We start from the raw sequence: 15,317 nt of genomic DNA on the forward strand, positions 1-15,317 counted from the left end.
CCTTCTGTGAGGATGGTGGCTCAGGAGTGGCTTTCTCACGGCATTTTTTTTTCAATGTGGGAAAGCCAGAGGAAACTGAGGCAGAAACACAAGGTTATTTCTCAGTAAGAACATGAACGAGTCAGACATCGCACACAGATCATTCTTCAGGTGATTCAAGAAGTCAGTTGGTGAAGCCACACACGTGGTTTTCCAAATCTCTCCACTGAAGAGGACATGAAAACAGAAGCGCTGAGAATAAATAGCGTAAAAACATATATACTCCGGAGAAAAGCAGAGAAGGTGCAGGTAGATGCAGGGAGAAGAGAAGAAAGAGATGCTGGCCACGTGACACACACTGAAGTGAAGAAAACATGGAAACTACCAAAGTACCCTGAATATGTACTTCCCTCATTTCTCGGACACACAAAGCAACGAGTAAGCTAGAGTGTTGAAAAATATAAAAACTAAACACTCCACACAGATTTTTCAATATACTCAAAACAATGTAGCACAGCCAGAATGTATAAACCATTTGCTAAAAAAATATCTTCTTTTATATCGTATGAACAGGTTGAAGAGTCCTCTTGGCAAGTGTTCACTCACGAGGCCACCACTGTGTTCGTCGTCTGCAAATCCATCCAGGGTCTTTAGTTTCTCTCTTCTCGCTGGTCTGCATTTCCTCTCCAGTCATGATTCGGAGTAGAACCGTTTCCTTAGTAAATGCTATCTTGCTGAGTCCCGCGAGGGTCATCATGACACCACTGGGGTCATATCCCACAACTGTAAAGAGGAAACGAAGATACAGAGTGAACTGAAAGTCACATGTGGAGGATAAACAGTCCTTATAATTGAATTCTTCAAGGGAATTTCTCTTCTCATTTAACATGCAACTGCATGCTACACTAACATGATTCCCAAATCTATAAGATATATTTTTCATCAGAAAGGTCAACATAAAGCTCAAAAACATGACAATGGCAGCTTGAAATTTTGATCCGGCTAAGAGTATAAAGGCAGATTAGATCCATTTAAGGGGGAAGGGAGCTTACATTAATCAGACACTAAGCATGTGCTGTGTCCTTTCCATATCTTCTCATTTCATCTTCCAAATAATTCTACAGGATGTCTAATTTTCAAAAATAAAAAAACTGAGGCTCCCAGAGTTTAAACTTGCTCAAAGCCACAGAGGTCTGGTGGATTCCAAAGTGGGTTACTTTAACCACCTCATCCTGCTGCTGTCTCTAAGGACAGGACCAGACTGGGTCAGGAAGGCAGAGCTCGGTATGTTGGGCAAGCTTGTGCCTCTCTGTTTCTTGTGGTCCCTTCTGTCCTGGGGCACTGCCGTGGCACTGAATCTGTGTGGTCTACCACAGTCCTCAGAGAGGCCCGGGATGAATGCTTTTGGATTAATTGATCTCACTGGGAAAATGTCTTGTTTACTACCTGTTGGCTTATTCGAGTCCTGCCCTTCATCCATGCTCAGCTCAATCCCACCTCCCTCGTGAAGCCTTCTCCACCAGCACCATCTCCTGCTGCTGAACTTCTAAGAGAATTCTCATCTGTGTTACCCTTTTGGCTGCTGCACATGTGACCTATTACTATTATTTTTTTTTTTTAAGAGTATGTCCCAAGTAGACTATCCATTCCTTGCAGGCTGGAGCCATGTCTTATTTCTTTGTATAGAGCCAGTGCCTGGCATGAAGCCGCGCATGTATTAAATAATAGGTTCCCCAAAATGCTCACCTCCAAGGATAACCTTTTCAGCAGTGCCTCACATGTTCTTGGTGCCTGCCAAAGATAAAAAGGCTTTTTAATAAGATGATGTCTTACCTTAATAACCTTGTCAGTTCCAGAAGTCAGTAACCAGCCTCTGGTTGCATCAAAATGCACATGCACAATGTTATGTTTACTGTCATGGAAAGTAGCCGTGGGTGCACGTCTGGAAGAAGCAAAGAAAGTTTCCAAGAGTGAAAGGTGGTGACATGAATGGAGGAGATCTAGGATGACATTATGTTCTAATTTTTAGCCTAGTGGCTAAAACTGCTTCAGTGTGAGAAACGCTCCTCAGATCTAGCTTTATTCCCTGGTGACCTGTCATGATTAAAAAAATAAAAAAGTAAAAGGATTCTTAAAGTCTCCAAAATGGAAAAGTCATGAAATCTCTAAAAGTCCTTCTGGAGAATGTGTTGCTCTAATGGAGTCTGTGAAAATCTCTTAACTGTGCTTTTGAGAGGACTTTTAAAAACCACAGTGCTTTTGCTAAGTTTCAGCTCAGAAGGACTTGCCAGTAAAATAGTCTATCTTTGCCTATTTAATTATTAAAAAAAGGTATGCTTGATAAAATGCCTAAGATACTACTAATTGTTACTCTAATTGGAAGGCCATCCACATCCTTCCTTCAGTGGTGGAACTGCAGACTCAGTTTCTGTAGTATTCTAAAGCTTTAGCAAGCAAAACGAAACAGAAACAAACATCATTATTTGCTTTGCATTTTTCAATCCATGTGGTTTTGTTTTAGTAAGAAGGCTTGTCAACTGCTGAGGTGCTCTGCGGGCAATGCAAGCGCTTCCACCAAGAAGAGGCGAAGATACAGTGCAGTGGGAAGGGGACAGGGACATAGCTAAGGGGTTGATGCTCTCTCATAATGCTTCAAGCGGTCCCACTAGGCTGCAGGGGGCTCTCTGAAGATGGTTTTCTTCTAAATCTGTAGGACAGATCTTTAGTATACTAAAAATGGTCACTTTAAATTTTTTGAATTAAAGATTTAGGCTTAATTTGCAATTCCCTTAGACTCCCTGTATGTGTGTCTTTATCTATAAAATGAAGAATTAAACTAGAATATCTCTAAGGTCTCTTTGCAGTTCGCTAATTCAATGAAAAGAACTCTCTTATTAATTTCATCATGTATGATGAGTGGAAAATAATCAATGAACGTAAATGCTTACTTACACAAGGGCATCTTAATTTATATTTCATATGGAAAAATAAGAATACTTAAAATGATTTTACTGTAATGCAAGGTGCTGGGAGGATTCGGGAGACAAATTACCTAGGTGATGCTCCTATAACTCACTAAAAGGGAAACTTGTTGCAGAATATTCTGCTGGGGGCAGCTTTCAATCACCCAACATAAAGAGATGACACAGATTTGTCCCACCCTCCAAAGTACACGAGGCGCAGTAAGCTAAGGCCCTAGGCTACTGGGCAGGTCTAATCAGCCTCATCAGTGGTTGGGCAACTGGGAATGTCTGTCTCTTTTAGGTAAAGCGGCTTAGCTCTTCCCAGAAAATGAAACCTCTAGAACCTGAAGGCTGATCCAACTCCTTGGACCAGAAAGTAAACACTGGGGTCCTGCACTCCTGGGCAATTCTCAAGTAAATGAGCAGACAGAAGGGTTTGCGCCGAGAGCATCTATTTCAAAGGCACATATCTCTGGGGTTGGGAAGAGCAGAGATGAATTCTCTGAGCATATTTTCTCTTACACCTCGCAAGATAACACAAATCTCTTGGTGGCAAAGGCAGGCTTTTCCCACTTGCCATGACCTATGCTCTAACCCAGCAGGAACGAGAACAATCTGAGCCACGGCGGGAGCGCGGGCGCAGCTCTCAGATTAGATCCTCTCCTTAACTTGGAGCGGTGTGCGGTGCTGGAACTTACTCTTCATCCGTGATGGCCTCGTGGCAGCTGTCACAGACCCGCACTTCAAACTCGAAGCCCATCAGAGGGATAGAGGAGCGCTTGGAGCTGCACTTGCCGCACACGGCCTTCCCGCACTTGCGGCAGTGGTGCTGGTGGGGGGGCGGAGAAAACAGACACTGTGGCCCCTGCGCCTCACCCCCTCCCGCCTCACCCCCTCCCGGCAGACTCTGGCAGGGCCAGCAGGGGAAGATGCTGAGCGAGCGTGTCCCAGAAAGCGGAAAGGAACACAGCACGTGTCTCTCGTCTGGGGCCCTGTTATTCAGAACGAGGGCTGTCGGGAACACCTGTGACTGTGCCACCTCCCCACTCTCGGTCTTTTCCAGAGGAACCACCCAGCAGCCAGGTGGCCTTAAGGCTGGGTGCACTGCAGAAGTGCCATCTTAGGGGTGATGCCGCTGGGTGAAGGAGAACCTGGATAAAACCAGAGTCAATCCAAGGACTACACTTTGGCCATGCTCAACCCAGGTGACCTAACATTTGATTTCCCTGGGGAAGAACAACTCGAACCATGGAATTAGATTGAAAATGCTGTATTATAAGTAGACATAAATAATTAAAACGAAATCAGAAGGAGGGAAAGTAAAATAATTAAGGAGAAATAAATACCACTTATATAATTTCATGGTTTGGCTATGCATGACACCTCTAATTTTAAGGTGTATTTCAATAGATGCCACTAGAATTCTAAAATCATACCCCTTAGCTACTTATTGGGAACAAATCACTGCAGAAACTGAACCTAGAAGGAACGAGCTACAGTAGACAAAGGGAATAAATTCATGTGTGCTCACACGCAACCACAGGATAATAATTTACCCCACCATGACTCCCGCCCAGAGATGCTATTTCTTCCAAGATCACATGGTTGTTTCCACACAATTACATTTTGATGGAGCATCCGTATCACTCACCTGCCTTAGGCCAATTTTCTTACTGTCCCACATTTGCTTGAAGTTCCAGAAGAAAGGCTGGTCACACTTTTGGCAGGAATCACTGTCCAGCCATTCAGGGGTCTTGTCAAATAAAGTAGAACGGGTCACAGTGAGAAGCAGTGAGGACAATGGAACCACTGACCTTGGTGAAACTTACAGAATCAGGATGTGTTTATAAGAAGTAGAGGTGTGATTTCTCAATCATTCAAAAAATATTTACTGAATGCCTATTACTCTTCAGGCCCTGGGGATGGGATTAAGCAGTGAATAAAAAGAATCTCTACCATCATGGAGCTTGTAACTTACCAGGGAAGACCAGACATGAAAATATGATTAGTATTAATAATAATTATTTAAATAAGTACAAGCGCGCAAAGGCCTAAGAAGGAGAAGCACAGAGTGCTATCTGTGGCAGAGGTATGGCAGGAGGCTTCGACCCAGGTTGGGGTTCTCTGACAAACGGTAGGACAGCTGAGACCCGGGATGGGTGGGAGGAGGCGATGGCTGGCATGCAGACAGGGGAACGAGGGCTAGGCCAGAGGGGTGGGTCTTGACAGTCATGTTGAGGACAGAGCATTCTATCTCACAGTCTCTGATTGTGTGCAGTTTTATTACTCTGATTGTGTACAAAGATATCTATTGTGTACAAGGATATCAATCTAATGATTGTGCACATTACACACACACAGTCACCTGTGTTGGAGCGATACAACTTGACTACAGTAAACACTCAGGGACTTGTTCACTGTCCCCTCCTGGCAGGGCTTCACAGGGTTTGAGGCTCTGCTCCTTGCTTCATGAGTCACACAGTATTCTGGCTCTGTTCACTCTTGAAAAATACATCCAACTCCATGGTTGACCAAAAGGAATTCCAGGGAACATTTGATTCATAGGACACTTATTATAAAGGAGGCTTGACATCAAACAAGTTTGAGAAACATGGTAAACACAGCCCAATCCCTCTAGAGAGTCACAGTGGATAGGAGGACAGCAAAGGCTCGGGAAGTCCTTTTCCTGTTGATGTAATCCTTTTATGAGGAATACCTGCTATGGAACAGATTTTGGGATTTAGCCTCTTCTACCTTCAGGCAGAAATGAAGCAAAAATTACACATTAAAAAAAAAAAGTAAAAAGGTGACATTTTAAGAGGTCTATTCTTTATTTATTTATTTAATTTATTTTTAGAGTCAGGGTCTCACTGTGTCACCCAGGCTGGAGTGCAGTGGCACAATCATAGCTCACTGTAACCTTGAATTTCTGGGCTCAAGCAATCCTCTTGCCTCAGCCTCCCAACTATCTGGGACTACAGGCGCGTGCCACCATGACTATTTATTTCTTTAAAACCAAAGAAGTAAGCCTTGATTTACTTCGTAATTTTCATGCCCTATTTAGTTCAAAGACAGATTTAATAAAATAAAGTACTGATCTAAAGAAAATTTTATCCCTAAAAGACTTAGTATGCTATGATTTTTCAGAACATTTATGATGCAAGAAAATCAGGAAGATTTACAAAAAGAGAAAAACCCCCAAACCAAAAACTCACTAGTTAAACAAATAAGTCAAGTGATGCTTATAGTATATCATCAGATTGGGTTAACCAAGAACTTCTAGTGGCCCGAAAAATCTGAATTAGCAATCTACTTCCCATGGTAAAAAACATATTAATATGCCGCTCCTTGGAGAATGGAGGGTGCAGTATTAATGTTTGCTTATGGAATAATTTCTCAAATATCAGCTTTTTATCATTAAAATTAGGCAGTAGAAATTAATGTGTAAAGACATAGAAAATGCTCAATATATAATAAACTAAAAAGGAAAAAACACAGGTTATATAACAGCACATACAACACAAATTTAAGAGACTAGAAGATATTTACGAAGTCTATAACTAAAAAAGAGCCCCTGCAAACATCTACAATATATAAACAACCCCTGCAAATCAATAAGGAAATGACAAAAAAACAACTGAAAAATTGGCAGAAGACACAAAAGACATGAACATGTAATTCATAGACAGGGAAACCTGAATGGCTAACATATATGAAGAGGCTCAGATTTGCTGATAAGCACAGAATGCCAGTAACAATGGGATAATATTTTACCCCTGTCTCCAAAAGGGCAGCAGCAGAAAGAGTAACAATAACCATCGCTGAGGATCTGGGGTATCAGGAAACTCCCTGTCCTCTTCTAGAAGTATAAATGGGTACAGCTGTTTGGTTATTTAGCAAAATCAAGAATACACCTTCAATCAATCCCACTCTTGGGTCTACAGCCCTGAGAGAGTCTCACACAGGCCTGTGAGGGGACATGTATGAGAAGGTCACCTGGACGCTGTGTGTGGGAGTCCATGGCAATCTATGTGTCCTTTGCTTGGGGGACAGAGAAATAAAATAGGACTTCTACATACTATGGGATGCCATGTAGGAGCACCCCAAAACACACGTGGCAGGGTGGGGAGAGCTCAAAGAGGGTTCCATGGGAGAAGCTGAAACAGACCAGACTTGTAGTACACCATTTATGGAAACTTTAAAACATACACACACACTGAACACAAAGGAGCAGGCATGTTTAAGACACCTATCAAATGTATCACAGTGGGTATCTATGAGGAGGGAATTGGGAGTAAAGACCAGGAAAGGGGAAAAAAATAAGTCAGCATGTGTAGTATGATTTCATTTTTTTGTTAAAAAAAATCTTACATTTGTATATGTAGAGAAAAACCTAAGGAAGGATGTTTGCCAACATGTTAAGGGTGGTATTTCTCGATGGTGGTATTATGAGCAATTGACATGTTTTCTATTTACTAATGAGCGTTTTGTAAGTTTTCTACAGAGAACATGTATTATATATAATATATGCTTAAAAATGATAAAAGTTTTAAAAAATGGATTTCACTGACTGCATAAACACTTGTTTCACTTAGAGGATGTCACAGAATCTGCATTCAGCCACTCAGGGTCTTCCACCATCTGCCCTTATCTTTCAGATACTCACCATCTTCTCATCTCTGACTGCGTCTAAACTGCTCACGAGCACTAATGCACTGCGTGCGACCTTTCACATTCACCTTGTCCTTGCTCTTGGTGTTTCTTGGCCTGCAAAGCCCACAATGCTTTGCCAGAGCACGTCCAGACTCTATCCATTTTCAGCACCATGTCCTTCCATAAACCCTTGCTAAGAACATTAGCCACGATGATAACATCCCTTCCAAAATACCCAGCACTTAGTTTCTATCTTACATCAACTGTAATTTTGCCATGTATACCATTTGATAGCATGCTGAAGTTTTCTCCTACATGGCTTTTCTTCCAGAAAGTTTGTCAGTACTTCAGGTTAGGGACTGCTTCATTATGTCTCAGACCTACCAAGGTGAGCACCACACAGCACTTGTCATAACCAGGAAGCAGCTCCACAGAGACTGAGTTGCAAAAAAATAAAAAAATCTTGGGAGATTTATGTTTATAAAATATGATACTTGCAAAAAATGAATGGAACCATCTCCACTGCTTAGAGCTTTGACTCACTCAACAAGATTTTAAATCAGTCCACAGTATTAGGTGCCCATATAGCTGCATGTCCAAAGGCAGAATTTAAGCAAGATGCTCAAAAACTATGCATCAACCCCTTGGTTTCATCTCTGGAAACCACATGGCTATCCTCCTGTGGGCCTCTGTCCATGAAGGGTGGAGGCTATTTGCACAGAGGGCAAAGAATCTGGTTGTCCTCCCTTTCCCTGGTTTGGTCAGTTAGGCCTGGAAAGAAGCCAAGACAGACCAGGTGTGACTGTCCCTAACTCAAAGCAGGCTAGCATGCAAAACCCAACCCAGGACACAATCACTGGTCCCACTGGGGCCTGGTTAGCACAACCACGGGATCATTGCACCCATCCCTTGCCTTTATGTTGATGGTGCCAAGTGGACTTTTTAAAAAGCAATATTCTACAGTTCCGCACTTACTAACACTAATGATTATTTTAATTAGTTACTAATAGAACTCCCATGAATTCACGGTCTGAGCAAATAAAGCTCTTCCTAAGCATTTAATTACTGGCATTTGAACAGCATTATATTGTAGGTAACAGCAACCACTCTCTTGAAATGAGACTCGGGTGAGGGCATGGAAAGAAGGTGCCTTTTCAAAGTGTTGCTTTTCTAATTCTTGCATTCTGCAAGAAATAAATTAGAAGAATGTATACTGTCAAAGGGAAAGTCTACCCAGAATAATTCTGGGGTAATGGTAAAATGGTTAACTTCAAAGTACCTGTCAAAGAGATATTCAATAAACGTACTCGTTGTTAAGATGCTCAAAGATCAAAAAGAAAACTCATAAAACAAGAATTTAAAATATGTGCTTAAAAAAGACAAAAGTATAAAAATTTAACTATGCGCTTAAAAAAGATCAAATATATATTTATATTTGGGAGACTATTTAGAATGTGATTCAAGAAGCAGCACAAAAATAATTATTTCTAATAACTCTATTAATGCCAAACTACACATTCTTACTTCATCTTAGCCACCATTTCCCTCCATAGCATAAAGCACATGAGTTTTCTGGTTTTGTAGGGCCTTTTATACCAAACGGCTAATTGCCAGAAAATAGATGGTTCCTTTTTGTCACCTGTACTTTTGCTGTGACTGGTGTAACAGATTTAAAGTCTAAACAGCTTAGTCTCAGTCAAAATTCTTATGAAATCTCCATCACATTAATGTTGCATGCTAATTTGTGAGGGGTAAAAAGAAATAGAAACTGTTTTTATGCTATAATTCTTAATTCTCCGACATTACATGTCTTATTTCACGGCTTAATCATAAAAGAAATAAGAAATAAGCAGGAGGGGAGGTGGAGCCAGAACCACAGGGCCCAACCTACCTCCTGCCTCTCCACGTCCATGTTCCAGACGACAATCCCACCGTCACCGCCACAGGAGATGAGCTGCCGCGTGTGCTGTGCATAGGAGAGGGCCTGCACTTTGTCACTGTGAAAGAAATCAAGGGTTTCAGGAGAGCAAATGAAACGCCTAATGGCAGAAACCTCAGCAAAATCAGCCCATGTGTACACTCACTCCTCAGCCCCAAGTGTAGATCTTAGAAACCTGACGGAATTTTCAACATGCTAATAATGGTCAGCAGAGTATCCAAGATTTAAAATAAGCCTAAACGCTCCTTTAACATGCTCAGGCCCCAGGAAGAGGTAGTCTTTGCCAGTTACCAACACTTAAGGAAAACGCTGATTGTTGAACTGGTTGCAACTTCTTACTGGTTCCCTCCTTCCTTAAATAATAAAAATTTGTGGATTTGTGGCACATGTTCACCTTATATTTGTTCAAGAGTCATGATCTTACTTTTTAAAAAATTATCCTTGAAGAGCTTTGGAGCCCCTCCATCGACATGTGGATTTTCCTGACAGAGGCAGGTACGCCGTCACCTGAGGTGTGCCCCTCCCGGGTGGCTTGAACCCACGCGTGCCTTTTCTTGGCTCCCAAAGCATTAATAGACTTGAATTTCACTGACTCTCTATTTCTCTGGCTTTTATTCCCTCTCTCCTGATTTTGTGCCTTATTTTTCTTCCTAGTTCATGCATGGCTGACAGGTTATTCCCTCTTGGTGGCAAAAATGATGGAGAATTCAGTTTTATGGTCTGACAATTTGGTGATCGCTAACAATGGATTATAGAGATCTATTCTCCGCTGGGGGAGAGAGAACAGGGTATCTGGTTTCTTGGTCATTTTTGTTTGTATGTTTGTCTATTTTGAGCTCAAATCAATTAAGAGTTTTGTGCCTACTGGGAAGAAGAACAGTTCTTTGATATTTGGACTGGTGATTTTTTGTGTGTTTCTGTGTTTACTTCTATGGCTGAAGTTGTAAAATGAAAGCTATTAAGCTCTGTGTGTCTATGTCTATTATCCAGAAAGCCCTTTACCTCTTGTTGTGTATGGAATCCTTTCCTATTTCCAGAGGGTGTTAATAAATTAGATTATGGTACCTTTTAAATTAAAAAAAATTGCTCTGATTGGCTTATAAACAAGTGCTTATATAAACTGAATACTCTTTATATTCATAGAAAATAAGGAAATTGAACCTCTGGTATTTTAAATATACTAGACTTAAAATTAAAAATTCTTTTTATGGAAACTGCTAACGAACTCAGTAACATTTTAAGACTCCAAATTCATAAAATTAAATCTCATTTGGCAAATGAGACTAGTAGGATAGGTTTTAAAAAGCAGTTATATCATTTTCTGAGTTATCAGTGTTAAGTATAAAACAAGTACACATTTTATTTCACGTGGGGTTATTTCTCCGAGATTTATTCAGGATAACTGGTCAAATAAGCTCATATTACCCTACATAATATTTCAGGTTACTGAAAATATAAATTTGTGTTCAATTAAATTGAATAATTATTCTGACAAACTTTTATGTGAACAGTAGCTACGTTTTGCAGCATGTCAACTTAAAGGTTAATTTCCAAGGTCTTTAGGTATCTTTAAACAGACTAATGTTAACTTGAGCTAATTGATAGGTAATTGTTAGATAACTAGATAATTTCTAAGAAAGTTAGAATACTGTATATTTGATTATACAGTATAATATTAAATTTATATATGTTTGCTTCTTATTTTTATATGCTATAGTGAAGCCATACTTTTAGGTTGTGTCAATGAATGAGTTCATTTTTTGCTACTTTTAGGAGATGTAAAAGTGACGTATGTCGCAGTGGAAATTTCAGTAATATGTGTTCATGAGCTTTGCTAGTCTGCCAAAATGCTTGCATGTGGCAGCTCTCAATTGTCCATATCACACCTTTTCCCAATTTTCTCTATGAAATGTTAGTTAGCACCTTGGTTAATTATTATAATTAAAATGGGTGGTTGAGACTACACCACTTGCAATAATGAAAAAGAAATACAACTGTGTATGTACTTCTGTTTTTGAAAGAAAAAGATGGTAGTTTTGACTTAAAACAGTGGTTCTAGAATTCTTTGGTCTCAAAATCCCTTTGTACTCTTAAAACTTAATTGAGGACACCAAAGAGCTTTGGTTTAAATAAGTGATAACTACTGATATTTATTATATTTTAAATTAAAACTGAGAAATTTTAAGAATATTGAGTCATTTGAAAATAGAAATGATAAATCCCTTCCATTTTAACATAAATCCCATATATTTTGTGAAAAATATATTTTCCAAAACAAAAAAACTTTGATAAGATAAAAATAATATTTCTGCAATCTTCTAACATCTGGCTTAATAGGAGAGCTGGATACTCATCTTTTTCTGCATTTATTATGATACCACTCATCATGTAGTGGCTGGAAAACCCCACAGTATATTTTTGAAAGAATAAGGGTGAAAAAGGCAATCCTAAGGTGTCAATTTGTTCTGGAATATGAAAGAGAGAAATGAAGGACAAAACTTGGAAAGTGAATTTTATTTGCTTTGGCTTAAAGTACATGAGTCTGAAAAAAAGCTATAAAATGCATTACAGTGTTGGCCAAGTTCCCTCAGATTTGACGGCTTGCTTCCTTAAGCTACTGATTAATGCCTTTGACTACAATGCAAAAAGGATGTTCTTTACCTTCTGTGGAACCTGCCTAGTTAGCAGAGATTCTGTGTCTCACCAGAATTATTTTCAGTGCTTTATGTTGACTTGATTAATGTCCTTGATTATTTAAGGAAAAAAAAGAACAAAGTGTCCTCCCTTGTGAAAAGAGCTAAATTCCTTAAAATTGTGTTATTTTCTATGTTTAAAGTGCTGTCTTGCTTTGATTATATAGATACCCAGAAATGTTTCTTGAACACCTGTGTGGCTATCTTACCCGAGGACCTAAAACTCTTCTGACAATTCTTTTGGTTTTGTCTTTCCAAATTGAACTCTCTATGTTGAAAAAATAAAATAAAATTTTTAGGATGTGTTTTACACTTAAAACTCTCTTTACAATTTCCCAGAGAGGTCCTGGAAAACCATAAAGATTTGTCCCTTCACCTTACAAAAAGAGAGATGCTGTAAGTAATTGCATTTGTTAGATGTGTTACGATTACAGAGTGGCAGGGGAAGAGTTGTTAGATCAGAAGACATGCTGAGCCTTCCCTAGGTTAAATCAGTTTAAGGAAAATATTATTAATGTAAATATTTCAGATGTATGTTTTACTGGAAGACTGTGGAGACTTGCCAATGTCATTATTGCCTATATTTTTATCCTTAGTGAAAATATTCATCAAAACTCTTAGGAAATAGTTATGTAGGGTACCCCAAAAGAAAATGTTATTCTCTCCCATTCTGATATTATTGATCACAGTGACAAATTAACCATTAAGTCACTAAATCTCCATAATCTACAGATAATTTTTGTATGACTCTGATCCTTGCCTGGAGGCTCTGCTATAGGCAGAGTTTCTGACTTCAATAAAGGACAGCCTCAGAGTTTCATGGAAAGGGACTGTATGTACTAGGTATTTTAAAATATTGATATTTCAAAGAATGGACTCTTGGGCACAGGCTGCAGAGCTAACACTGCTTAGATAATTTTTAAGCTGTGCCAGTCAATTTCTGGACTCTTTTTAGTCTGGATGCAGATGGCTTCAGAACGTGAACTGCTAAACCGAGAACCATCAGAACAAAATTAATTACAGTTCATTCACAGGACTGAATGGACTGAAGAAGGAAATTTCATTCCGGTTATTTGTCTGGAATACTGTTGATGTTTTAATGTTCTATTTTCTGGATATATGAGGATGACTTTTCTCTTACTTTTTAAGCTATCTCTAACCTACAATTTAGTAAACTCTGCTTGTATAAACTAAATCAAAACATTTAAAAATGATATTCAATTCTCATTGCCCTGAATTTAAAAACCATTCCTGAGTCTCCTTAATTTTCACAGCAATATGGTTGTTTGCACAGATTCAATGAGAATCTAGCCACACGCTGGAACCGTGCAAATCAACTGTACAACCAAGCACTTACCTGGAATGTCATATTTGAGAATGATGCTCATTGAGTCAGGTCTGACTGGCCACTTTGAGAACTCACAGAGCCAAGTCCTACAAAGGCCTCCCAGAAAAACTGGCCTAGTGCCTGGTTTGCAGAGTCCTGGCCTTACAGGAGGTAAGGAAGGTACCAGGCTAGGAACCTAGCAAATGCTGGAAACCTCAAGGAATTCATCCAAGGTTATAAGTACAGCAGTTGTGAAATATAGCAGAGAGTTTCTTGGGCTTTGTTTCCTAGCCTTGGGATAGCAAATAACAGAGGCTTTGAAAAGTTCAATCTGAGATTCCTTATAAACACTTCCAGACAGAAATTAATTTTGTGGGCTTCACAGTTGTTGAATACCATGTAGCCCTAGATATGTATGCAAAGCAAACCCAAGAACGCCTATATGGTTACTTAATACTCTTATTGTACCAATGTAAATAATTAGGCCAAACCTTGTGAGACCAGCTTTTTTTTGCGATCAAGGATAATCACTGAGATTATCATGATCACAGGGAGGAAAGCAGGAAGAACTGTTGGGCAGATTGTGAAAGATTTGAAATGGGCAAAAAGAGTATATTTTCAGTGAAATATTAGGTGTTGTCTAACACACCTTTCTGGTTTATCTGATTCTATAGGGGTATACAGCTTTCTGTATCTTTACCTAAGCTATTTTACAACTCTGTAAGTTATAGAAAACTGTTATTATTACAAACAAGTCTTGTCCACTGGAACAAACTCATCCCCACACCCCACCCTGCCCACGGGAGAAGGCAGCTGTGCATCTGCTTACAAATTTTCATTCTCCCTTGTCTACGTATGTGTCTCCTGTTTGGATTTTCCTTTGGACTGGCTGTAACGTCTTGCTGGTTTCCTTATTAATTAACGACTAATCTAAAACCTTTGACATATATTCATTAAAAAAAAATCAACTGTTTTCTCACTCTCTCCTGGTTGTTATTTCATACCTAAAGCATGCAGTGCTGCTATTCCTACACTCAAGGGCAAGAAGGAAAATCTATCTTGTTGAACAGACTCGTAACCCGCTGATTTGAACTACATTTTATTTGTTGAGGCATCTTGATATACATCAATGATCTTGTAAAACCAAAATAAGCTTCAGAAGGAACTGCTCTGCCATTCATAGCTGGCAGCAACATTCGGCAACAAATACATAATTTATGGGACTCCGGTACCGTTAATATTCCAACACAGAAGAGTGGGACACAGTGATGAATGCTGGATTCCAATCTTGATAATAAAGCTGCTCAGGGACTTCCTGATTTAAGGATTCAAAACATCACCACCTTGCAGTTAAAAACTAGGTGAGGGAACGTGCCAGGTTCACAGATTAAAGGTTATAAAGAATGAAAAGATACCTTCTTACATCCATGTTTCATCTGACATTACTGTAGCATTTATACTAGAAAGCACTTCGAAACTGGTTATTATTTCATGGATGAGAGCTCCACGAACTGCACTGCAAATGCTCTTACAAGTGCACAAAAACCCCACTTTTCACAGCCACAAGGATCTGCCATCTATAAATACTACACTCAATGGGATGACCTCATTTCCTTCTCACCAGTCCTAGTGGCAACATATGTCTGTCAGGCCCAGCTATGTAACTGGAGGGGACCAGTGCAAAATGAAAATACAGAGTGCCTTGTTACAAATGTATTGAGAATTACAAGATGGTGACAGCAGAGTATTAAACCACGCATGGG

At 39.6% G+C, this 15,317-nt stretch overlaps 1 protein-coding gene across 2 annotated transcripts in view; it reads right to left on the reverse strand.

Annotated features, from left to right (window-relative positions):
* Positions 1-518: 518 nt before the first annotated feature.
* WDFY2 (WD repeat and FYVE domain containing 2) overlaps positions 519-15,317 on the reverse strand; it is a 144,107-nt gene continuing 129,308 nt past the window's right edge. For both annotated transcript variants that reach the window (XM_045567304.1, XM_045567305.1), the window contains 5 exons: positions 9,487-9,592; positions 4,594-4,695; positions 3,641-3,771; positions 1,813-1,921; positions 519-762 (listed from right to left, as the gene is read on the reverse strand). In XM_045567304.1, the coding sequence (XP_045423260.1) occupies positions 733-762; positions 1,813-1,921; positions 3,641-3,771; positions 4,594-4,695; positions 9,487-9,592 (478 nt within the window). In that variant the 3' untranslated portion in view covers positions 519-732. The remainder of the gene's footprint in view (positions 763-1,812; positions 1,922-3,640; positions 3,772-4,593; positions 4,696-9,486; positions 9,593-15,317) is intronic.

The sequence above is a fragment of the Lemur catta genome, chromosome 13, assembly GCF_020740605.2.
Source record: "Lemur catta isolate mLemCat1 chromosome 13, mLemCat1.pri, whole genome shotgun sequence".
NCBI classification, from domain to species: domain Eukaryota; kingdom Metazoa; phylum Chordata; class Mammalia; order Primates; family Lemuridae; genus Lemur; species Lemur catta.